At 32.7% G+C, this 26,172-nt stretch overlaps 1 protein-coding gene across 12 annotated transcripts in view; it reads left to right on the top strand.

Annotated features, from left to right (window-relative positions):
• Positions 1-26,172, top strand: part of Pals2 (protein associated with LIN7 2, MAGUK p55 family member) — a 113,867-nt gene that overhangs the window by 57,827 nt on the left and 29,868 nt on the right. For 11 of the 12 annotated variants that reach the window (XM_078039967.1, XM_078039962.1, XM_078039961.1 and 8 more), the window contains 3 exons: positions 10,962-11,114; positions 14,111-14,263; positions 15,011-15,238. In XM_078039967.1, coding sequence (XP_077896093.1) covers positions 14,177-14,263; positions 15,011-15,238 — 315 coding nt within the window. In that variant the 5' untranslated portion in view covers positions 10,962-11,114; positions 14,111-14,176. The remainder of the gene's footprint in view (positions 1-10,961; positions 11,115-14,110; positions 14,264-15,010; positions 15,239-26,172) is intronic. The other variant, XM_078039966.1, reaches the window with a different exon arrangement.

The raw sequence follows: 26,172 nt of genomic DNA, 5'->3' as shown, positions 1-26,172 counted from the left end.
CGCCGCCTCTGACCTGCTTTGTGGGGACCATCAAGCCTTCAACACACAAACTTTTGGGGGACATTTAAGATTCAAACCCTAATAGTGAGTTGTTATTTTTTTCAGTGCTTTAAATATTGTACTTCATTCTCTAATTGCTTTCACAGTTTCTGAAGAAAAGTCCTATGTAATTCTTATTCTTGCTTCTCTATACATAAGGTGTTTTTCACCTTCTCTAGCGTTTCTTAAGGTTTTCTGTTTGTCTTTGATTTTCTGCAATTTGAGTATGATATGCCTCAGTTTAGATTTTTTTTAGTTTTTATCCTTCTCAGTGTTCTCTGTGCTACCTGGATCTATAGTTTTTTTAAAATTCTCAGTTTTTCATGTAATTATTTCTTTTCTTTCTCTCTTCTTTTAGTATTATGATTTTATATATATATATATGCACCTTTTTCTAATTGTCCACAGTTTTGGTTATTCTGGTCTGTCTTGTTTATTCTTTTACCCTTTGTATTTGAGTTTTAGGAGTTTGTATTGCCATATGTTCAAGTTCATTGATTCACCTTTGAGTTGTGTCTACTTTGAGCCTACTGAAGGTGTTTTTTTTTTTCATTTTTACAATGTTTCTTTTTTCTAGTAGTTCTGTTTGATTTTTTTTTTTACCGTTAGAACTTACATTTTTCTGCTTATATTACCTGTCTATTCTTTCATGGTGTCTCCTTTCTCCATTGGAGCTTAGCATGTTAATCATAATTGATTTAAATTCCCAGCCCAATAATGCCAACATTCTGCCATATCTCAGTCTGGTCCTGATGCTTGCTGTGTACTTTGAGACTGAGATTTTTTTGTTTCTATTTTGTTTTCTATGATTTCTGTTGAAAGCTGGACACAATATGTTGGATAAAAGAAACTGAGATGAACATACTTTAAGTGTGAGGTTTTTGTCTGACTGGGATCAGGTTGTAAGTGGCAGAAGCTAAAATTTCCTTTGATGTCCTTCCTTTTGTCTCCTGTGTCTGGATTTCCTAGAGATTTTTTAAATAAAGTTTGAGATGTGCAGCTATTATTGATGTGAGGCACAAGAGGGAGAGAAAGGGTTCTGTTGATTAGGTTTGAAACTTAGTTTGTTTTTCCCCGACACAGGAACCAGGAAATGGAGTTGGGACAGAAATTGGGATTTTTCTTCCCTGCTGACTGCTTAGGTTCTGATAAAGTAGATTCCCTTGAGGACAAATCTTAAGGGAAACCAAATAAATGCTCAGTGAATTTCAGAATGGCTAATTTCCCCTTTCTCCTCCAAAAAGCATGAAGGATTTTCCCTCCAGTTTTCATTGTGAGAACTTGGTAGGTGTCTGGAAGGTAAAAGAAGAGTGTGAAGGTCCCCCTAAGACTGAACCAGCCCTGCCCCCAATTTCTTTTCTTTATTTTTACTCTCTACCTTGTAAACACTGAGCTCCAGCAGTAGTTCAAGTAATTCTCAGTCTTAAGTTTTCCTCTCCCAGTATTGATTGTAGTAGAGGTTTCTGCTTACAGATTTCTGTTCAACTAAACTGTGATTCTGTGTTTCCATTTTGTGTCTCCAGTTTGAGGAATAGCAATTATCCATGTGACCTTAATTTCTCTGGTGAAGCTCAGAAGAGTTGTTGATTTTTTTTTGTTCAAAATTTCATTGCTATGAAGACAGAAGAAATACTTTTTAAGCTCATAACATTCTGAATCACCTTTACTTTTGGCGGCTGAATAATATTTCTTTGTATGGCTATATCCAACTTTGTTCATCTGTTCAACCACTGATGGACATTTGGGTTGTTTATACCCTTTGACTATTATAGTCATCCTATAAATATAGCACTAGTGCTATTAAAAATATTCATGCACAAATTTTCATGTGGACATATGTTTCAGTTTTTCCTGGACATATACCTAGGAGTAGAATTGCTAGGTCATATGGTAACTGATTAATTGTTTGAAGATCTGCCAGACTATTTTCCAAAGTGAATGAATACATGCTTTATATTTCTATCAGCAGTGCTGAAGTATTCTCATATCTCCATATTATCTCTAATACTTGTTATCTGAATTTTTGGTTCTAGCCATCCTAATGGTTTTGAAGTTCTATGTCATTGTGGTTTTGATTTGCATTTCTCTCATAACTAAGGATATTGAGCATCTTTTCATGCATTTAATGACCATCTGAATATATTCTTTGGAGAAATAACTATTCAGATCCTTTGCCCATTTTTTCATATATTTTTTAAGTTGTGTTATTTTTTTCATTGTTGGGATTCTTAGAGGTTTTTTTTTTTTTACATTTTCTTTGAGAAACAATTTGCAAATATTTTATCCTCTATCAGTCATCTTTCAACATTCTTCAGAGTGTTTTTTTGAAACACAAAAGTTTTTTATAATTATTTTTTCTTTATATCTTTCATGAACAATTTTTTTTTGTTCTTTTCATTTAAACCTGACAGTAGAATATATTTTGATATATCTTAACATATATACTTGGGCTAAAACTTTCCATTCTTGTGGTGTACATGATGTAGAGTTAATACTGGTTGTGTATTCATATGTGAACATAGAAGTTATGTCTGATTCATTCTACTGTCTTTCTCATTCCCATCCCATGCCTCCTGCCCTAAGCCCATATCCCACTTTCTGTCTAATCTGGAGAACCTCCACTCCCCCACATTTATTGTAAGTCAGCATCTGCATATCAGAGGGAACATTGATTTTTTGGGATTGGCATATTTCACTTAGCATGATAGTCTCCAGTTCCATCCATTTACTGGAAAATGTCATAATTTCATTCTTCTTTAAGGCTGAGTAATATTCCATTGTATATATGTACCACATTTTAATTATACATTTATCTGCTGAAGGGCACCTATGTTGGTTCTATAGCTAAGCTATTGTGAATTGAGTTGCTATGAACATTGATGTGGCCATATCACTATAGTATGTTGATTTTTGTTAGAGTCTGTAAACAAGTCAAAATAACACCTGGCATTTTGCCAGAGAAATGTCGTCACCCCCCAGTTAATTTGCTGCAGCCGGACTGCGGCAGATTTTAAGTCTTTTGGGTATATACTAAGGAGTGGAATAACTGGGTCAAATGGTGGTTCCATTTCAAGTTTCCTGAGGAATCTCCATACTGCTTTCCATCCTGGTTGCACCAATTTGCAGTCTCACTAGGAGTTTATATGTGTACATTCTCCCCCCCATGTTCTCACCAACATTTATTGTTATTTGTATTCTTGACAATTGCCATTCTGACTAGAGTGATATGAAATCTTAGTGTAGTTTTAATTTGCATTTCTTTTATTGCTAGAGATGTTGAACATTTTTCATATATTTGTTGAATATTCATATTTCTTCTATAAAGTGCCTGTTGATTTCCTTTAATCATTTATTGATTGGGTTATTATTATTATTATTGGTGTTAAGTTTTTTGAGTTCTTTATATATCTTGGAGATTTAATGCTCTATCTGAGGTGCAGATGGCAAAGAATTTCTCTCATTCTGTAGGCTCTCTCCAGGTTCTTGATTAGTTTGATACCATTCCATTTATTGCTTCTTGATTTTACTTTTTGCACTTTTAGAGTCTTATTGAGGAATTTGGTTTCTAAGCTGACATGATGGAGTTTTGGGCCTACTTTTTATTCTAGTAGGTATAGGATCTCTGGTGTAATGCCTAGATCCTTGATCTACTTTGAATTGAGTTTTGTGTAGGGTGAGAGATAGGGATGTAATTTCATATTATTGCATATAGATTTCCAGTTTTCCCAGCACCATTTTGTTCAAGAGGCTATCTTTTCTCCAATGTATCTTTTATGGCACCATTGTCTAGTCTGAGATTACTGTGTTTATGTGGGTTTGTCTCTGTGTCTCCTATTCTGTACCATTGGTCTTTGTATCTGTTTTGGTGCCAATGCCATGCCATTTTTGTTACTATAGTTCTGTAGTATAATTTAAGGTCTGGTGTTGTGATGCCTCCTGCTTTGCTTTTCTTGCTGAGGATTGCTTTGGCTCTTCTGGGTCTCTTAATTTTCCAAATGAATTTCATGATTGCATTTTCTATTTCTGTGAAGAACATCATTGGGACCTTAATAGGAATTGCATTAAATCTGTATAGCACTTTGGGTAGTATAGCCATTTGAATAATACTAATTCTGCCTATCCAAAAACATGGGATGTCTTTCTATCTTCTAAGGTCTTCTTCAGTTTTTTTCCTTAGTGTTCTGTCGTTTTCATTGTAGAGGTCTTTTACCTCTTTTGTTAGATTGATTCCCAAATACACACACACACACACACACACACACACACACACACACACAGGCTATTGTGAATGAGATAGTTTTCCTTTTAGTTGATTCATCACTAATGTATAGGAACACAGTTGATTTATGGGTGTTAATTTTATATTCTACTACTTTGCTGAATTTATGAGTTCTAGAAGTTCTTTGGTGGAGGTTTTTGGGTCTTCTAAATATAGAATCATGTCCTCAGCAAATAGGGATAATTTGAGCTCTTCTTTGTATCCTTTAATTTCTTTTTTCTGTCTAATTGCTTTGGCTAGAATTTCCAGAACTATATTGAATAGAAGTGGTAAAAGAGGGCATCTCTCTCTTGTTCCAGTTTTTAGAGGGAATACTTTCAATTAAAGTTTTTAATTTGATAAAGTCTAATTTGCTTACTTTTCTCTTCTTTCACTTGTGCTTTTGAATGCATATATAAGAATCCTTTTGTCAGATCCAAGATAAATGATTTACCCATGTTTCCTAAGACCTGTATAGCTTTAACTCTTACATTTAGATCTTAGATGCGTTTGAGTTGATTTTCATGTGTGGTATGGGGTAAGGTTTGAACTTTTCTATAAGTGCCTACCCAGTCCATTAGTTGAAGACTGTTAATTTTCTTACTGAATAGTTTTGGCACCCTTGCCTAACATGCAACAGTTGATTATTGATATATGAGTTTTGTCTTGGGCTTTGAATTGTATTCTATGACTCTTTTTGTCTATTCTTGTGGTATACCTACACTGTTTTGATAACTGTTGCCTTTAATGAGTTTTGAAATCAGTATGACTCTTCTTTCTTTGTGCTTTGAATTGTTATTATTGTCATCATTGTCATTGTTTATGAATATTCTGGGTCCCTTGCAGTTATGTAAGGATTTTAGAATCAGTTTCTACAAAGAAGTAACCTGTGACTCCAATGGGTATTGCATTGAATCTGTGGATCTCTGGGAAGAATTGCCATCTTAACAGGATTAAATTTTCCACTGTATAAATATGGGATAATTTTCCATTTACTTAAGTCTTCAATTTCTATCAACAATGTTTTGTATTTGTCACAGTAAATTTTGCTTCTGTGTATCCTTTTTAATACAATTGTTAATGGAATTGTTTTCTTACAATTGATTTTATAACCTCCAACCTTGTTTATTGGTTCTGATGTTTTTTTAGAGGATCACTTAGGATTTTCAAAATATAAGATCATGTCATTTGTGAATAAAGATAGCTTTATCTCTTTCTTGCCGATCAGGGTGCCCCTTTATTCTTTGCTTAATTGTCCCGGCTAGACTCTCCAATATAAATATTGAATAGAAGTGAAGGCGGACACTTATTTTTTCCTAATCTTAGGGTAAAACATCTTGTCTTTCACTAGTGAATGCAATGGAAGTTTTGGATTTATACTACCTGTTCTAAACCTTGATTTTTTTTTTTTGCATAAAATTCTGTATCAGTATCTCTAGAGCTTCTTTATTCTTTGTAAAGTTGTTGTATATCCATGTATGGATTTTTAATGAGCCTTCTGACAGATATTTAGATGGCCTCTTCTTTTATAAATTATGCTACAATATCTAACCTTTCTGCATTTTATTTTGCACATGTAATTATGTATCTTAAAGATAAATTCTTAAAAGAATCAGTATAATTGTGTGGTGGATGTGGTCAGATTGCTTACCAGTATGTTTTCACTAGGGGGAAAATGTGTGAAATGTCTTTCTCTCATATTCTCACCAACATGTTATGTTAGTTGATTTTTTTAAATCCTTGCCAATCTGATAAGAAAAAGGATATTTATTATATTTTTAGTTTGTACTTCTTTTTTGCGGGGGGAGGAGGATACTAGGAACTGAACCCAGGGCATTTAGCCACTGAGCCCCATCCCTAGCTGTTTTTATAATTTATTGAGACAGTGTCTCACTGAGTTGTTTACAGCCTTGCTAAATTGCTGAGGCTGGCTTTGAACTCATGATCCTTCTGCTTCAGTCTCCCAAGCTGCTGAGATTACTGATATGTGCCCCAGAGCTCAGTTTGTACTTTTATCATTGAGTGATATTATGGACCTTTTCAGTACATTTAAGAGGTATTTGATTTTCCTTTTCAATGAATTTTTGTTGTTTTTTTCTCATTTCTTTTAATGAGATGTTCTTTTTCTCATGGTTTTGTAGAAATCCTTTAAAGAAAATTAGCATTTTGCCTAATATAATTCCTGTTTTAACTCTTGTTCTTCAGTTGTATTTTGATACTTAAGGAGAAGAAATTTTAAATGTTTACATAGTGAATTTGGGGGGCCTTTTTGGTATAATTTATACCTTCCAGATTTTGCTCCATATTTGGACAGGTCTTTCCAGCTCAAAGATTATAAAAAAGATTCTTCTATATTTTCTCTGAATACTACTAAAGCCAAGCTCTTTAAAATATTCCTTGTTCCTTTTTAAAAAGTATGGTAGGTTTGCTTTTTTAATTGTTTTTGTTTTTTGTTTGTTTTTGGCATCTTTGTGGTTCTAGTTTATAGATTTTTTTTTTAAGGGCAGCTTAGCAGTGTTATTTAGAAGCTTCCTGAGTACCTTGATATATAATTTATCTAATCTGAGAATTTGTATCAATTTGGCTAACTGTGATTTCTGAGAAGTTCTTTGCTCATTAGAATTATTCTATTCTAATTTGTTTAAACCTGTTTCACCATATTTTCCAGAGCAAAGCTCATCTTTTGATAACATATGCAGAAGCAAAATAGAAATTTACTTACCTATTTTTGCTTTGATTCTACTTTCTGCTCAAATTTTTATTTGCTTTGGGGTCTTCATGGACATGTCTTTATCATGTTTTAGGTCTCAAGAATAAAACAATCATTGCCTCTTAACCACAGCCAAACTTATTTCCCTTTACTTAGCTTTCTCAAAAATGTTTAATAAGCAGTGACTATATACTTACTTAACCCTATTATAAGAAGATTGAAACAAAATTTAAGATATGTTCCTTACATTTAATGGGAAAAGGCAAGGGTATGCATAATAATAATGCTAGGTATAGCTCAAGAATTTTGTTCAAAATGCTTTTGTTTGCAAGCATACTTGGATTGTGTTTGAGTAAAATGCCCAGAAGTTTGAAAAAACTTTTTCTTATCGGCAGTTCATTTTTATAAGATGCAGTGGTGAATAGGATTCTCAGAACTGGACATATACAAGAAGACTAGGACTTATTTATATAAGGTCCAAGAGTTCTGAAGTGTCAGTAATGACATGTTTTTCCAACCACTTGTGACAGGTGAAATATATTTTTATTGAGTTCTGGTAGCTTTCTAATAATGCTCTTTCTTAAAGGAAACAAGACTCATTTAGTCAAATAGCATATTGTTTATTTGCCCCTCCAGTCAGTTTTTAGTATTTCCCTTTGTTCTTTTTACTTTCATTAGTTAAGTTCAAGTTGTAAGGCGTAACTCTTGAAAGCTACTGACTTTCAGGTGAACTAGAGGTCCCAAGTTTTTCACAGTCTTTCAGAAGTTTAAAAACTATAAGTTAGGAGGCTGGGGTTGTAGCTCAGTGGTAGATTGCTTACCTAGCATGTGTGAAACACTGATTCAACCCTAAGCACCAAATAAATAAATAAATAAATAAATAAATAAATAAAATTATTGTGTCCATCCACAACTAAAAATTTTTTTTTAATTTTTTAAACTACATATTAGTAATTATGGACCTATACTTACTTTCTTGAGAAAAGTAAAATGATTGAACACAAATATATTTCAGAAATTGGATTTCCATATTAATATGACTATAGCTGTAATTTCACTTTTCTCTGAGAATTTATTTTCCAGTGAGATTCTTTTTACCATAAAATAATATGTGAGATTGATGTGAAAAATATTTAGGTATATGTGAGTTTGCTTATGGCACAATTCTTCTCTCCTATTTGATTTCCTCTTTTACTCTGACCATTAGTCCTTTCCACATTCCTATCTATCTTCACCCAAAAGGAGGTGAGTAGTAGGTAGATGCATATAGAAAGAAAGGGAAGAGATATCTGTGACAGTGATCATTTCTTTCCTGAAGTGTTGAATACTATCAACGTCAAAATAGTGACCATGTGATGGTCATATAACATGGGATTATATAGAAAATATGTTAACATGGTGCCTGAAAGTAGCAGGCCAGTCTTCAACCATTTCCTGGAGAAACAAATACTCTTTTTTTTTATTATTTCTTTCATACATGACAATAGTGGAATGCATTACATTCGTAATTATCCATTCACAGCACAATTTTTCATAACTCTGTATATAAAGTATGTTGGGCTGGTGATATAGCTCAGTTGGTAGAGTGCTTGCCTCATATAAAGTATGTTCACGCCAAATTATGCCTAAATTGTGGTAGAAAGCGGTATTAAAAATTATAATGCAAAAAAAAATCAACAAGTGCTCTTTATTGCACTTCCTCAGAGCAAAAGAGTGAAAGTCAGAGGGGCGAGGTAGTATTCTGAGCCATAGGAGTAGCAGATAACTCAGAGAGGGATAAGTTAGAACAAAAGTAACAACACACCTATGCTAAAGAACCATGCTAAGAAGCAACAAATAAACTAGCAGCCTGTGAGAACATGTCTTATACATTTAAGTGAACAAGAATTATACATCATCTATGGGATTGAATTATTTACTACAAAATAATGTTCGAGTGGCTCTCTGTATAGTAATCGTCAAATAAGCTTCAACAGGTAAGATCTCAAGCCTTAGTATTACATACCCATTTCTGCCATTTACCAGGAATGTGAACTCAAGCAAATCCTGTCACCTACTTTTGCATCATTGTCTTCATTTATAGAGTGAAGTTTTGAATAACTACCGGCTTTTGTGAATACACACAGATACATCACATAAACATACAGAGTACATGGGGTGTAGCACTTGGTGCACACAAACACAAACCTCAGTACATGTTAAAGTTCTTTCCTCCAATATTTTTAAGCTTTCTTCTTATAGTACCATAATAATATCTGAGTATTGTAGCTTTTTTGTAAGAAGTAACTAATTATGTAGATTAATTTACTTGTAGTGGTGATAATCATTATGTAATATGTGTTGGGTGTCTTCATCATCCTTTTCTTATCTGGTGTGTATTATACTTTTCACAAAATTACAAATTATATCCATCATTTTGGGATTTTCTAGTCTTTAATTTTTTCTTATCTAAATCTAATAGAAACTTTTTCCTCCATTTAAATTACATTTGGCCTTTTGACATTTTTCCTTTTGTTTAATAACAGTTTTTTTCTTTATCAGTCTATTTCATATGATTTTAAAAATTTCCTTTCCTGAGGTCTTTCTTAAAATGTTGCTTAGTATATAATCCCTTCTTCTAATTAAGAAATCATTTCACCATATGTAATGGTGCAGACCTGTAATCTCAACTACTCAGGAAGCTGAGATAAAGTGTTGCTTCAGCCCTAGATTTTGGTGGCAGCCTGGGCAACATAACAAGATACCTGTCTCTTAAAAAATAATAATAACTTATACTTACTTCACTCATGTGAATCACCTAGGAAAAAGTTTAAACAAAAAGTTCATCTTTAAAAATTAGAATATTGTTATTTGAACTCTAAAGGAACCATTTTGTGTGGTGGCAGATATAATAATATGTAAAGAATTACAGGAAACTAATAAAGTTTAGTTAATGCGGTCACCATTTGAAATTTGGATTTTTCCTCAGCACTTATAGAGATGAATGGGAAAATGTAAGATTTGTCATCTTACATGATTTTACTTAAAAATTAAATCTTAATAATTATGCTTTTCCATCTTCAACATCAGAAAGCACCTATTTGTCAGAAAAGCAAAAACTATTTATCAGCAAAGGTTCAGCCTGCTTTGTGTTCATTCTCAGTTTGAATTAAAAACTGCTTTACTTCTGCTATCTAAGGATAATGCTATTATGGTTCAGAGTGTATTTTCTGTGGATAAGATGGTGATGTTTTTTAACAAAAACAAAACTTAAAATTAGAGACAGGAAGGTTCATTCTCCTAATTAAATATGAGGTCTTTCAAAGTCCAATTACTCTAAATTGGCTTTTTTCTTTCTCTAAATGAACTGGTTTTCTTTCTTTCTATCAATCTATTTATTTATTTTTGACATTGCTGAGGCTCAAACCCAGTCTTGTGCATGCTAAAGACAGGTACTCCATTACTGAGATACATTCCCAGCCTGAATTTTCAAATTAGAAAATTAATAACTTTAGGATTCTGGAATTTTCAGGATGATATTTATCATTTTTTGAAATGTTAACATATGTGATGGTTACATTCTTATTCTTTTTGTATACTTAATCATTGAATAAGAAATAAACAGTAGCATTCAGAGTTAGAACCTTGACTAGAATGTCATTAGGAAATCCTGTTAGTGGGTAGGAGCATAACATGGTTTTTAATAGTCATGTTTTTTCAGGAGTAGTCATAAAAATGAGTTTTTTATGACCTATAGGATAGGAATGGAGGCCAACGTTTATTATACTGCCTGGTATATTTAATTTAAAATTCAAATATTTCTACTGATAGAAATATTAAAATAGGTTTCAGTGAATCAAACCTCCAAGTATTATCTTTTAAAACTATGAAAAATGAATAAATGAAGAAGTAAACTATGGTCTGGAGCAAATGAAATAAAAGTACCATTACTTTAATAAACTGTTGTCTTCTCAGGCTCATGAGAGGCTTGAAGATTCAAAACTAGAAGCTGTCAGTGATAATAACTTGGAATTAGTTAATGAAATTCTTGAAGATATCACTCCCCTAATAAATGTGGATGAAAATGTGGCAGAACTGGTTGGTATACTCAAAGAGCCTCACTTCCAGGTAACCTTTCCCTACAGCTCTTCTCCCCAAGTTCCCTATGTTCCTGAAATTCCTTAGTAGTTCATTTCCAGTTTTAGGTGATTTTTTTTTTCTTTGGAGAATTACTTGAGGCCGTTTTTTATAAGTATATAAATTCCAACTTAGATAGTTTAATATTCTGATATGCTGAAAATACATAAATACACAGATATAACTGTACCTACTGTATAAATGTACAGAAATACATCACCATGGATTTTCCTTTGTGCAGTTAAAGAAAACAACATCCCTTTTATAAGATCAGGTATCATGCTAGCAAAATTTCCTCACCATGAGAATGTAATTTTTTTCTTCTTTACTGCCACTTTGTTTCCCATTACTCTTTGGGGTCAATGATGAACATTTTTTAGTATTGCTTCTCAAGACTCGGGTGTGGTTGATGATATGAAACAAAGGAGAGCTAAGGGTAGAAACTATTAACAAACATACTTATTCCACAAAGAAATAAGTACAGTTTAAAGTTTGGTCAGTAAATGAGTTAATCATTTTCACCAAGAAGAATCTCCTTCATCAAATGACAAAAAGATTTCTTTTAAAAAACCTGAATTAATCAGGATAGTGTGATATTGGGGAGTGTTAGGAAAATAGATGAATTGAAGAGAATGAAAACCCCAGAAATACATTCAGTCATATAGGGTAACATGATTTTTGACAGAGACATTACTTTTTAGTGGAGAAAGGGTAACTAAGATGGAAGAATGTCACACGTTTTCCTTTGCAAATTCCATTGCAAATTTCACGTTTTCCATTGCAAAATCAAATAGTAACACCCCTTTGCTTTTTCTCAAAGTCTTTATGTGACTCTACAATAAATATGAAGATAACAGTGGGATGGGTCCTACATCAATCAGCACCTTTGGTACAAAAGCTGCAGACATACAGCAGGCACACGTTTTATGCAGGGACTAGTTGACTGTGTTCTTATAAGGAATGCTAAGGTATTTATGTTTTATCTTGGAGACAGTCAGAATCCTAGTGGAGAGAAGGGTATTGTACATATGAGTTTCCAACCTAAATCTGTGTGTGACTTCTGTCTGTCAACCCCTTTTCCTCTTATGATGTTGACTTACTGAAGAGTCCAAGCCACTGTCATGTAGAGTGTGGCACTTCCAGGATTTGTCTGGCTGCTGCCCTGCTGGGTTATTCAGTTATCAGTTCTATTTCCTATTACCAGAAGTTCTAGCTAAAAGGTTTATGATTCAAATCCATGATTTAGAACTACAGTTCATCTTAAGTGATTTGCAACATGAATTAGACTGTCAGAAGAAGTAGAATACCTGATTGCCGCCCCCCCCTCACATTGTTGATTTGGTTCCTGAGTAAAGATGACAGTCTATTGTTTTCTATAAAATCTCCCCATGAAGTAATCTAGTCTGTTATTATTCTGACGTTATATAAATGCTAGTTCCTATCAACCATTTACCTTCTCGAGAACACAAATTAATAATCTTTGCCTAGATCAATATTTTCATTAGTGGTTACAATATGACTCTTTTTTTTCAAATTCTTGTTCTATTTTTATTAGCTGTGTTCTTTGATAAATGTAAAGCTTCTCATCAGAGGGGCTGTTACCCTATAATGGATTTCCTCCTGGAAAAGCAGAGAAATGCTAGATCCTTCTCTTTACCTATTTTCAAAGCAAAGACTTGTTTAAAATAGCATTTTCTTATGATAACAACTTAGTTTCATATGATACCAACTTAGTTTTTTAGTCTTTTTGTGTTTTAAATAACATTGTGTACTTATTCAGTGTTTCAAGTATAATTACTCTTTGATTTTCAAATTGTCAAGACTTTAGCCATGTGGACAGATTTTTAGTACATTAATCTGAAGCATATGAGAGTTCTGAACTAGAATATAGGAAATTAGGAGTGTGTAAGAAGTGGTTCAAGTAACAGGAATGAAAAATACTGCCTGAGAATACAGGGTGGACAACCAAGCAGCCCAGCCTAGAGTTTTGAATAACTTCCAGCATTTATAGGAAGAATTCTTAACATATGCATTTGGGAGTTCCTTTTGAATTTTTTTTCTCCAGTTTCTTACAAATGATTTCATGAAATGACTAGGAATTACCAATTAAACCAATATCCAGATTGTTTTTTTTTTTGTGTGAACTTGGTGTTATATGTTCCCCTCTTCTATTTTGATTTATTGTTTTGAATTTGTAGTCTGTTCACTCAAAATTTTTTTTTAAATTTAGCATTATGATGAATATGTGCAACTGTAGTAAAACTTATTCCTTTAGGGTAAGGATTGACAAACATTTTAAATATATAAAAATGTAAGAAATTCCTAGAATGCTAGATCAAAATCATCCATGATAATAACACAGAGAGGGAATATAATTTTAAAATGCAATATATGGAGAATCTTTACTAACTCATTTTTCCCTCAAAAATGTCTTTTATAGATTAAACCTTTATTAGTAGCAAAATTTTCTATCTCTGATATAAGATGCAGATATTTATCTATTTTCTAATTCACATCTTTTTTAATACATTCCATAGGTTTAGAAAATATATCAAGTTATTAGCAACATAAGTGTAAATATTAGGGTCCTTGTCATTTGGGTTTTTATAATACCTAATAAAATAAGAATTAATGGTAAATACTAAATTATTTTGATGACCTAGGTTTGGTTTCCAGTGAGCATGTCATTTTAAAAACATGTGACTGAATTCTTTCAATCTCTTCAAATCTAAGACAAGAATATAATACTATTTGATGATGAAAATATTTAAAGCTATTTTATATAATTCTATTTTATATATTTAAAGCTATTTTTATATTTCTTTAAAAATATTCTATATATATTTGATTCAATTCATGTTTGGGAATTTAATAATGTACGCCTGGGAAATTTTTAGTACACCACTGGGCTAATGAACTAACAAATTATTTTTAGTAACTTATTCCATCAGTAGCTAATAACCACAGGCTGTGTTCACTTCTTACAGTCACTCTTGGAAGCCCATGATATTGTGGCATCAAAGTGTTATGATTCACCTCCGTCAAGCCCAGAAATGAATAATTCTTCTCTCAATAATCAGTTATTACCAGTAGATGCCATTCGTATTCTTGGAATTCACAAAAGAGCTGGAGAGCCATTGGTAAGTAGATAAATCAGTGCCTTCTTAAATCTTAAATGTAAACAAATTGTGACTCAGTCACTACTTTTATCTGTTTTTTTTTCCTTTTTCTTAACATAATCTGAAAACTTTTTATCAGTCTTTTTTACCCACATATAAACACACAGCTGACAGTCTCTCAAATTGATTGAGCATATAAAACTAAAAAGAAAAGTTTAACTTAGATGTTAGAAGTATGCCAGTAGGTATCAAAGAATTCAAAAGAGAACTACTTCAATTCTTTCTGTCTTTAAAAAAATAATGAACTCGGGTTGCTTACTAATGATAGTATTAAAACATGGTAAAAGGTTGGTTATTAAAAATTGAAGCCATTTTTCAAATACCTGTAAGTAGTGAAGTTCACTGTTTCTGCTGTTGTGGATCCTAAGAATAGTGAAATGAAGAAAAGGAAAAGCCAAGAATGAGAATGCACAAATACCCTTTCATATTTCCTTGACCTTCCTTTTATCCTGTGGAATACAGCCTAGATACTAGTATTTGTTTCATTTTTAGGGTTAACTTTACCAAGAAAGTTCTTTTTGATGGGTGCTGTATATTCTTACAATTGCATCTAGCTGAATGGGATTAAAATATTAAGACAGGATTGATCATGGGAAAAGTAAGAACAACTTATATAGCTTTGGAATTATTTCTTATATTCATGAATATTTACCTATTTCTTCTTAATAAAATAAAATAAATGGTTATTCTATTTCTTGTTTCTTCTAGGGTGTAACGTTCAGGGTTGAAAATAATGATCTGGTAATTGCCCGAATCCTTCATGGAGGAATGATAGATCGACAAGGTCTGCTTCATGTGGGAGATATCATCAAAGAAGTCAATGGCCATGAGGTTGGAAACAACCCAAAGGAATTACAGGAATTACTGAAAAATATTAGTGGAAGTGTCACCCTAAAAATTTTACCAAGTTATAGAGATACCATTACTCCTCAACAGGTTAGTAATAAAAGTTTGGTAATGTTAAGAATACCTAATAACTCTGTTAGATATAACCCACCAGTTGCTACCATTTTTGCAAAAGGAAAGAATTGCTTTAATTTTCTGAATTGATTTATTTTGTTATAGGTGAATTAATGAATTTTTTAAAAACACTATCTTGCTATTATAAAGGAAATAGAAAGTACATTTTTTGTGAACACTGTGAACCTCTGTCCTTACATCTAGGTATCAGAAAAACCATAAATCCATTTAAATATTAATGTACAAACATTTTTGACATGTATTCCAGGCTTTGTATTAAGGCCTTTGAGAGGACATTGTGTATATCACTTCCAGATTAGTGTTCATGTGATAGGCTGAATAAAGAATGAAGCTAAAAAGGAGGATGGATACAGAAGATCTTGGACGCTTGGTTTGCAGACATTTGATCTGTATTTTAGGTAAAATAGATATTTGAATAAGGGAATATTTTAACAATCAAGACCAACTAGGTTAACAAGTGGCTACTGTAGTTATTGATGGAGATGATAAAAATGTATGATGAAATTATAAAGAAAGAAAAAGAAAGGAATTGCACAAAAATAGTTGAAAATTATAGTAGTATTGGAATGGAAAAGAGGATTTTCAAACTTAGAAAACAGAAATAGGAAATATCATTTTTTAGATTGATACCTCTAATGTTCAATTTTATTCCAGAAATTTATTATTTTATGTAGGAATGAAATTTTACATTTTCTTGCATAAAATACTGCCAAGGTATCTTCCTTCATATTGTTAATACTAGAGCACAGGAACTTTGTTTTTATCTTCCATATAATTCTTCAAAATAATATTTGTTGAATGCCTATTTTAAACTGTTCTCTGGAAAATAGGGTGGACTATTTAGTTTTGAGTTCTACCAAATAAATGGAGCTTCTGAAAATAATAGTTTATAATGAACTTTGATTGAAATGAAAGTGGAGACCTTAGTTTAAAAAAAAGGGAATTGTAAAAATAAAATGCATTAGTACTTAGACATCTCATGTTACTGTTACTTTTCCATTTGTGACAACATGAGACCTGTCTTGCACCTCAATAGATTAGAAGAGTGAAATCTAAGTTTTGCTATTTTTTGGTTATTTTATATGCATTGTGATAGGAAGATCCCTTCAAACCCCCTTCCCCCAATGGTCTTAGCTTCAGAATTCCTACAGTTCCTACATGGCTACAATGGACTTTACAGGCAAAATACATTTTTGTGATATTAAGTTTCTATGTAGATTCTGTATCTTTTTAAAAAATTTTTTAATTTTTTCTAATTAGTTATACATGACAGTAGAATGTACTTTGACACATCATACATAAATGGAGTATAACTTCTCATTCTTTTGGTCGTACATGATGTTATAAAGATTGTGTAATCATATATGCACTTAGGGTAATAATGTCTGATTCATTCAACTATCATCACTTCTCCCAAAACCCCTCCCCTCCCTTCACTCCTCTCTAATAAAAAGTACCTCTGTTCTTCCCTAGTACTCCCCACCTTTATTGTGAATTAGCATCCAAATATCAGAGAAAACATTCAGCCCTTTGGTTCTTTGGGATTAGCTTGTTTTGCTTAGCATGATGTTCTCCAGTTCCATCCATTTACCTGAAAATGCCATAATCTCATCCTTCTTTAAGGTTGAGTAAGTTTCCATTATGTATATATACTATAGGTTCTTTATCCATTCATCTGTTGAAGGGCATCTAGGTTGGTTCCATAGTTTACTATTGTGAATTGAGCTGCTATAAACATTGATGTGGCTGTGTCACTGTAGTATGCTGATTTTAAGTCCTTTGGGTATAAACCAAGGAATGGGATAACTGGGACAAATGGTGGTTCCATACCAGGTTGTACTGCTTTCCATAGTGGTTTCACCAATTTGCAGTCCCACAAGCAATGTATGAGTATACCTTTTACCCCACATCCTTGCCAACATTTGTAGTTGCTTTTATTCTTGATAATTGCCATTGTGGCTGGAGTGAGATGGAATCTCAATGTAGTTTTGATTTGCATAGATTCTGTATTGTGTACACTGAATAGAATGAAATGTGTAGATATTTAGTCTTGACTTAAGTATATTTTCCTATCCCATACCTTCTGAAACTCTGGCTTTCACTTAGCCTTTAGAGCTGGAGGAGGGGATTAAAATGGGGGAGAAGAGGTCCTACAAGCTTGTGAAGCAGACTCAGGCCTATCCGACCGTAAAAATGGAAAGACTATAACATGGAGGATCCCAAAGGAGGACTACAGATGTCCAAAGGGGGACTTTTGTAAAAACAAACAGGGGAGCTATTACTCATTACATTGGAATAATAGACATAAGTCAGGACTGCCCTGGGCAACCCAGGAGCACCCTGCTAATGGAAACTATTAGAAAGGAAGGGCATTTAGCCTCCTCAACTCTGTGTAGTAGCTTTATCATATAGTTCAATAAATTTCACATGTCTCTGGTTTTGTTTTCTGCAGATTCAGTTACCTGCAGTCAACCAAAGTCTTAAAATGTTAATTGGAAAATTGCTAAATAAAGAACTCATATAAGTTTTAGATTGCACACTATTCTGATTAGTATGATGAAATGTTGCACTGTCCTGTTCCAACCAGAGGATGAATAATTCCTTCGTCTAGTGCACCTATGCTGTGTTCGCTACCTCTCACCATTCACTTAGTGGCTGAATCTATTACCTGATCACCAGTTGTGGTATCACAAAGCTTGTGTTTCTGCAACCCGTTTTATTTAATAACAACCCTGAAGCACAAGAAAAGTAATGCTGGCAATTCAGATATGCCAGTTCAAAAGCCATAAAGTGATTCTTTTGAGTGAAAAAGTGAAACTTTGACTTAATAAAGAAAGGAAAATAATTCGATGCTGAGATCACTAAGATACACATCAAGAACAAATCTTTAAGCTACAAAATTGTGAAGAAAGATTAGTGCAAACTTTGTGTTCTCACCTCAAACAGCAAAAAATACGGCCATGTTGCCTATGAAGTGCTTAGTTAGGATGGAAAAGGCATTGAATTGTAGAGTTTGGTGCTATCAGAGATTTCAGGCATCCATTGAGAGATCTGGAATGTGTTCCCATGGGAAAGTGCAGATTCCTATGCTATGGAGTCAGTTGCAGCTCTTCTTCTAGATTTCTGTAAATGTAGATGGAAGCCAGGTGGTCTCCCTGCCATGGTGGTGTTTTTCAAAGCACGCCAGTAGATCATCTTTGTCAGAATGCTTTGGGATTACTAGCTAATAGTCCAAAATCTGTATGAAATCTTTTTAAATATGAGGACTAGGGTAATCTGGACATTGTAGCCAGTCTGAAGTTCTTCACCTTAAATGTAGTTTAGGTTTTAGAGGCTGTTCATAATTCTGTTTCTTCATTAGGACCAAACTAATAGGAATTCTCTTTTATTCATTGTTTAAGATCAGCATGACCTGAATACCAAAAATATTATAGGGAAAGAAATTACATTAAATTTCATTTAAGAATATACATGTAAAAAATCCCAACAAAATAGTGACAAATAAAATTTAATTGTGCTTAAAGGAGATCATAATATAACCATGTCTACATTGGATATATTGTGAGTATGCTAGTAGCATAGTTTCATATTAGAAAACCCATATATGAAACTAGACACATTAACAAATTAAAACAGAATAATCTCAATAGAGTACTTGATAAAATTCAACACCTATTTTTTTCTTAAAGTATTTTATTTATTTTTATTAGTGAATTGTAGTTATATATAATATTGTGCTTCATTCTGAGATAATGAAATAAGCATGGAATATAATTTGTTCCAATTCAGTTCCCCGACATCCTCCCTTGTTTCCCTTCTTCTACTCTACTGGTCCTCTATTTATTTATAGACTTTTTTCAATTAGTGCTTTATAGATATACATAAAGGTGAAATTCCCTGCTGTATATTTATATTTGTACTTAGCATAATTTGATTAATTTCATTCCACCATTCCTTTCTTTTTCTGTCCTTCCTCCCTCCCTATCAACCCTCTGCTTCTCTGATCTCCCTTCTATTTTCATAGGGATTCCCCTACCAGCCACTTTTTCCCCCTTGGTTTGGTCTAGATTCTATATATATATAAGAAAACATTCAACCCTTTTCTTTTCTGTATGTGGCTTATTTCTCTTAGCATGGTGTTTTCCAATTCCAGCCATTTGCCAGCAAATGCCATAAGTCATTATTCTTTATAGCTGAGTAAATCATGCATATATACCATATTTTCTTTATTCTTTTTTTGATGGGCACTTGGGTTGATCTCATAATTTGACTGTTGTCAGTTGCACTGCTATAACATTGATATGACTATATCACTCTAGTATGCTGATTTTAGTTCTTTTGGCTAAATGCCAAGGAGTGGCAAAGCTGAGTCATATGGTGGTTACATTCCTATTTTTTTTTTTTTTGAGGAATATCTTTACTGCTTTCCAGAGCGTTGTACTAATTGCAGTCCCACCAATAATGTATAAGTGTACCTTTTCCCCCAACATCCTCGCCAACATTTGTTGTTGCTTGTATTCTTGATAGTTTTCAATTTGACTGGAGTGATATGAAATCTCGATGTACTTTTGATTGGAATGTTGCTAGGAATGTTAAACATTTTTTCATATATTTTTTAGTCATTTGTATTTCTTCTTTTGAGAAGTGTCTGTTTAGTTCTTTTGTTCATTTATCTATTGGAGTTAAATCTTTTTAGTTCTTTAAGTATTATGGATATTAATTCCCTGTCAAAGGAGCAGCTGGCAAAAATCTTTTATTCTGCAGGCTCTCTCTTCACACTCTTAATTGTTTCCTTCGCTTTGCAGAAGCTTTTTAATTTGATTCCATCCCATTTATAGATGCTTGGTTTTATTTCTTACACTTTAATAGTCTTGTTAGGGAAGACAGTGCCTTCACCTATATGATGGAGTATTATGCCTGTATATTTTCTTTTCTTTTTTCTAGCAGTTGCAAAATTTCTAGGTCTTGATCCACATTGATCAAAAAAAAATCCACATTTTGTGTAGGTTGAGAAAGAAGTATTTGTTTTCAATCATATACATATGAATATTCAATTTTCCTAGCACTGTTTGTTAGAAAGGCTATATTTTTCCCAGCATGTATTTTTGGCAACTTGTCAAATACTGTATGACTGTGTCTGCGTGGATTTATCTCATGTTTTCTATTTGATTCCAATAGTCTTCATGTCAAATGTTTTTGAGCCAATACCATACGGGTTTGTTGCTGTAGCTCTGTAATATAATTTGAGATCTGGTATTGTGATGCCTCTAGCATCACTCTTCTTGTTCAGGATTGCTTTTGCTATTCTGGATCTTCAAAATGAATTTTAGGACTGATTTTTCTAGTTTTGTGAAAAATGTCATTGGTATTTTTTTAAGTTGTAGATGGACACAATATCTTTATTTTCATTTATTTATTTTTATGTGGTGCTGAGGATTAAACCCAGGATCTCACACCTGTGAGGCAAGCAGTCTACCACTAAGCTACAACCCCAGCCCCAGTATTTTGATGAGGATTGCATTGAATCCATATATTGCTTTTGGTTGTGTGACCATTTTGACAATATTAATTCTTCCTATTCAAGAACATCCTGCTTCTAAGATCTTTGATTTCTTTCATCGGAGTTCTATAGTTTTCATTGTAGAGATCTTTCACCTCATTGGTTGGATTTATTACCAAATTTTCTTTTTTTTTTTTTGAGGTTATTGTGAATGTCATAGTTTTCCTGATTTCTTTCCTAGCAGATTCATTATTGGATTATAGGAAAGTGATTGATTTGTGTATGTTGATCTTATATCCTGCTACTTTGCTGAATTTGTTTATCAGGTCTAGAAATCTTTGGTGAAGTTTTTTTGGGTCTTCCAAATATAGAATCATGTCATCAGCAAACAGGTAATTTGTATTCCTTCAATTGCCTTCTTTTGTCTGATAGTTCTAACTAACTAGAGTTTCAAGAACTATATTGAGCAGATGAGAGTGGTTTTTAGAGGAAATGCTTTCAGTTTTTCTTTGTTCATTATGATGTTGGTTTTGGGTTTGTCATATCTAGCCTTTATAATGTTGAGGTTAAGTTCCTCCTATCTCTAGTTTCTCCAGTGTTTTTAACATGAATGGGTGCTGGATTTTGTTGAATGCTTTTTCTGTATCTGTTGAGATGATCGTGTGATCATTATTCTCCTTAATTCTAGTTATGTGATAAGTCACATTTATTGATTTGCGTATGTTGAACCAACTTTGCATCCCTGAAATGAAAAGTATGTGATCATGGTGTACAGTCTTCTTAATGTGTTTTTTGATATGGTTTACCAGAATTTTATTAAGTATTTTTGTATCTATGTTCATCAAGGATGTTGTTCTGAAGTTTTCTTTCCTTGATGTGTCTTTGGTTTTGGTATCAGGGTGATACTGGCTTTATAGAATGTATTTGGAATTTAAATGTTCACTCCTTTTCAATTTCATGGAGTAATCTGAGAGAGATTGGTGTTAGTTCTTCTTTAAAGGTCTGGTAGAACTCAGCTAAGAAGCTATCTAGTCCTGGGCTTTTCTTTGTTGGGAAGCTTTTAATTGCTGTTTAAGTTTCATTGCTTGATGTTAGTTTGTTTAGGTTTTCTGTACCTTTGTGTACAATTTGGGTAGATCATACATGTCTAGAAATATGTTAGTATCTTCTAGGTTTCCCTGTTTATTGGTGTATAAATTTTCAAAATAGTTTCTAATGATTCTCTGGATTTCATAACTATCTGGCAATATCTCCTTTTTCATCTCTAATTTTGCTTATTTGGGGCTTTTTTTCTTTGGGTTAGTTAAGCTAAGGTTTTGTTCTTCTTTTTCTAGGACCTTAAAGTGTAATATTAGATTATTTATTTAGGATATTCCTTTTTTTTTTTTAATGTAAGAACACAGTGCTGTAAACTTTCCTCTTAGAACTGCCCTCATACTGTCTGAGGGATTTTTTTAAAAATATTTTTTAGTTGTTGATGAATCTTTATTTTATTTATGTCTGTGTGGTACTGAGAATCAAACCCAGTGCCTCACGCATGCTAGGCAAGCATACCACCACTGAGCCACAACCCCAGCCCCTATCTGAGGAATTTTGATGTATTATTTGTCTATTCTCATTTGTATCTAAGATTTTAAAAAATTTATCCCTTTATATAAAATTTTAAAAAAATATATCCCTTTAGATCATCATTAAAATGGTTTCTGTTTTTTATCTTGTTGATTTCTAATGTCATTTCTTTATGAACTGACATGATACAAGGAATTATTTCTGTTTCTGTATTTGCTAACGTTCTTTGTGCCTTAAAATATATTGTAGAGAAAGTTCCATGTGCCACTGAGAAGAAACTGAATGTATTTGTTGATGATTTAAATATTCTATAGTTGTCTGTTAGCTCCATTTAATTACGAGTATTTTTTATTTCAGAAAAGTTTTTACATAGTTTGGATTACCTACCTAATGGTGAAAGAGGTGTGTTGAAATCACTCAATATTATTTTTTTGAATGAGTTTTTTTATTTTTTAGTTTCAGGTGGACACAATATCTTTTATTTTCTTATTTTTATGTGGTACTGAGAATCGAACCTAGTGCCTCACTCATGCTAGGTGGGCACAATACCACTTGAGTCACATCCCCAGCCCACTCAATATTATTTTATTGTGATCTATTTGATTCGTTTTTTGAGGGGAGGGAGGGTGGTACCAGGGATTGAACTCAGTGGTACTCAACCACTGAGCCATATCCCCAGCCCAATTTTGTATTTTATTAGAGACAGGGTCTCACTCACTGAGTTGCTTAGCGTCTCACAGTTGCTGAGGCTGGCTTTGAACTTGGGATCCTCCTGTCTCAGCCTCTTGAGTCACTGGGATTACAGGTATGTGCCACTGTGCCCAGCTTGATTCATTATTTTTAAATATTAGTAAATTTAAAACAAGAAGAAACCTCCTTTTATTTTAAAAAAAGAAAAACTGGAACAAATATTCTTATGAATAGTTGAATATTAGAAGCTTTCTTTTAAAGAGAGAAACTGGACTCTCTATTGGTCTGCCTGAGATCTCTTTACGTGCCAACTCCAAATTCCCATGGAGCCCCATTTCCAGCATAATAAATGAGCCCATCATAAACCAAGAGAACCTTGTTAATATGAAACACAACTGTGTATTGGTAGAAAGGAACTGCCCTCAAATGATAAAACCATCAATATCTGTTATAACAGATGATAGCTTCAGTTTTCCTTAAATTAGGAATGGACAGTATATGTTTGCAAACTAGGGAATTGATCCGTTTAATAATCTCAGCATTGAGATATAACTGGCAACACACACTTTCACCATTCCCAGCCATTTGAGACAAAGCAGCTGACAGAAATGTCACCCAGGATCCTAAATCAGCTTGGCACTGACAAGCTTACAGACCCTGGCAGAAACTGGATGGAAAAGCACAACTTGCTACAGAGAAGAAGGGTGATCTTGTTTAGAATTTTGATGAGGATTTCAGCAATGAAGCAAACTGAATTGATTTAACTTCTTAAAGAAATAATAATGAAATGTTAAGGATTTTTGACTGCTTTTTAAAGTTTTCATTTGGGATATAACAACATATAGATCTGTAATATTTTAAATTTGAAGGCTCTTGGACATTTTTACTTTTTAATTATTCCTTATACTCAATTATTTGTTTGCTGTTAATTAAGTCAAAGAACTGAGAAACTGAAGTGTAAAACAAAGGTGAATAAAGTCTTTGCCCAGTTTAAAAAAAAAAAATGGAAGAAGGGTGTTCATTAGCACCACTTTCAGTTAATATTTTCCTGAAAATTTCACAAGCATAGTATGGCAAAAATAAATTGTAAAAACAAAAGATTTTAGAAGTATGACAAAAAATTGATTTTTTTGCATGAAAACCTCCTCCCAAATTATACATTTAGAAGTAATAGTTTAATAATTTATCAAAGTAATAGAAAAATAAATTAATATGCAACAATCACTTGAATTTTATGTCATAGCAGACATCTAAAAACATAACTAGATCATTTACAATAGAGGTACAGAATGTCACATTTGTGTTAAGAATAAATCTAATGAAAAAAGTCAAGACCTCTACACCAAAAAAAAAAAAATGTGAAGAGTTCTTATAGAGAGATCATATTCATGGATAGGAAGACAATATTGTGAAAATGTCAGTTTTCCTCAAATTGACTTATAGATTAAATGAAATTTCAATCAGAATTCCAGCAAGATTTTTCATGGCCTTTGATAAGATATATAGCTAAGACACTTTTGAGGCCAAAAAGGGAGGGGGCAGGAATAGGGGCTTATTGTATAGAAATCAAGATATTGTATTGGCATAGGAATAAATAGAATATGATCAGTGGAATAGAGAGCTCAGAAAAAGACCTGTGTGTGTCCCCCCCACCCCTTTGGAATATGACAAAGACATCATTCAGTAAGAAAAGAAGAAAGTACTGAAGGAATAGAGGGAAATTGGTTTATTCATAGGGATAATATTTGAAATTGTCTTCCCATTTCATTCTCTATATTTAAATCAAGTAAAATACACTTGGTCAGTAAATATTTGCAGTTATATTAGAAATCACAGTGTGAAATTCCATCTTATACTGTTCAATGGGCAAAATCGGTTGAAAGTTAATGTGTAACAAGATGCAGTAATTTCCTAGAGTAGTTCTTAATATGTACAACTGGAAACAGGTTAACAAGCATGTAAATCCAAAATCATTACATGCATATAGTATAGTATTTTTAATTCAAAATAACTAAATGCATACTTTCAAACAATATATATATATATATAGATGCAATTAAATCTATATACAAAAGGTAAAGAAAGGAGTTTGTGAATAAAGGTCCAGGGTAAGAGTTGGGGAAGCCAGGATGATGGAAGAGACAGAATGGAATAAGGACAGGAGGACCACACAGGCTTAGACTGTGTTTTGGTTGGCAAATCCATGTTGTTGTTCCTTATATTATTAACCCTCATATGGGCCAATGACTCAAATGTGACAGAAATTTGAGAATTTTGATTAGCATAATTTTGAATAGCCTAAGTTAATATGTTTTTTAATAAAATTTTACTACACCAACTGAAACTTAAATTTGTGGCCCCCAGATGGATTTGCCCCTCAAATCTTTTTAAGCCATATATATAGTCTCCTTGCTTGTCTCAAAATGAGTGTGTGTGTGTGTTTGTGTGTGTGTTTGTGTGTGTTTAACCAAGTAGTCCACATGCATATACTGAGAAAATCTTCAGAAAAGAACATCCTGATTTGCAGAGATTTTCTTCCAGTATCTGGCTTGACTTTTCATTCTCTTAACAGTGTCAATCATTCAAATATGTATATTCATATTCATATACATTTTCTTTTGTAAGTCATGCTTTTGTTGTTTTTTAAGAAATCATTGTATAACCTAAGGTCAAAGATTTTTTTCCTTTATTCTAGAAGTTTTATAGTTCTGTGCTTTATATCTAGGTCTATAACTGACCTACTATGAGTTTATTTTTATATATAGTGTGAGGAAAAGATCAAAGTTGGTATTTTTTCTTTTACTTTTTGCGTATAAATATTTATTTTTTTCTAGTTCTGTTTATTGAAAAGAAAAACTTTCAAGCTCAGAAAATTTTTTTTCTAGTTTCTTCAGATATTTTTTGACCCCTCTATTTCTCTTTTTTCTATTCATTTACATAGCAGGCTACTTGAAGTTCTCTCATAATTCACTAATGTGCTATTCATCGAGTCTTTTTTCCTCCATATTTTCCATATGGATAGTTTCTATTGCTGTATCTTTGGTTTACTATTTTTTCTTCTGCATTTGCTATTAATCACAACTGACTTTTTAATCATAGAAAAATTAGTTTCTATTTCTTTAGGTTCAAA

Source organism: Ictidomys tridecemlineatus, chromosome 2 (assembly GCF_052094955.1).
Source record: "Ictidomys tridecemlineatus isolate mIctTri1 chromosome 2, mIctTri1.hap1, whole genome shotgun sequence".
Taxonomy (NCBI): domain Eukaryota; kingdom Metazoa; phylum Chordata; class Mammalia; order Rodentia; family Sciuridae; genus Ictidomys; species Ictidomys tridecemlineatus.
Note: the sequence above shows the minus strand (reverse complement) of the source record. Positions and strands in the feature narration are given on the sequence as shown.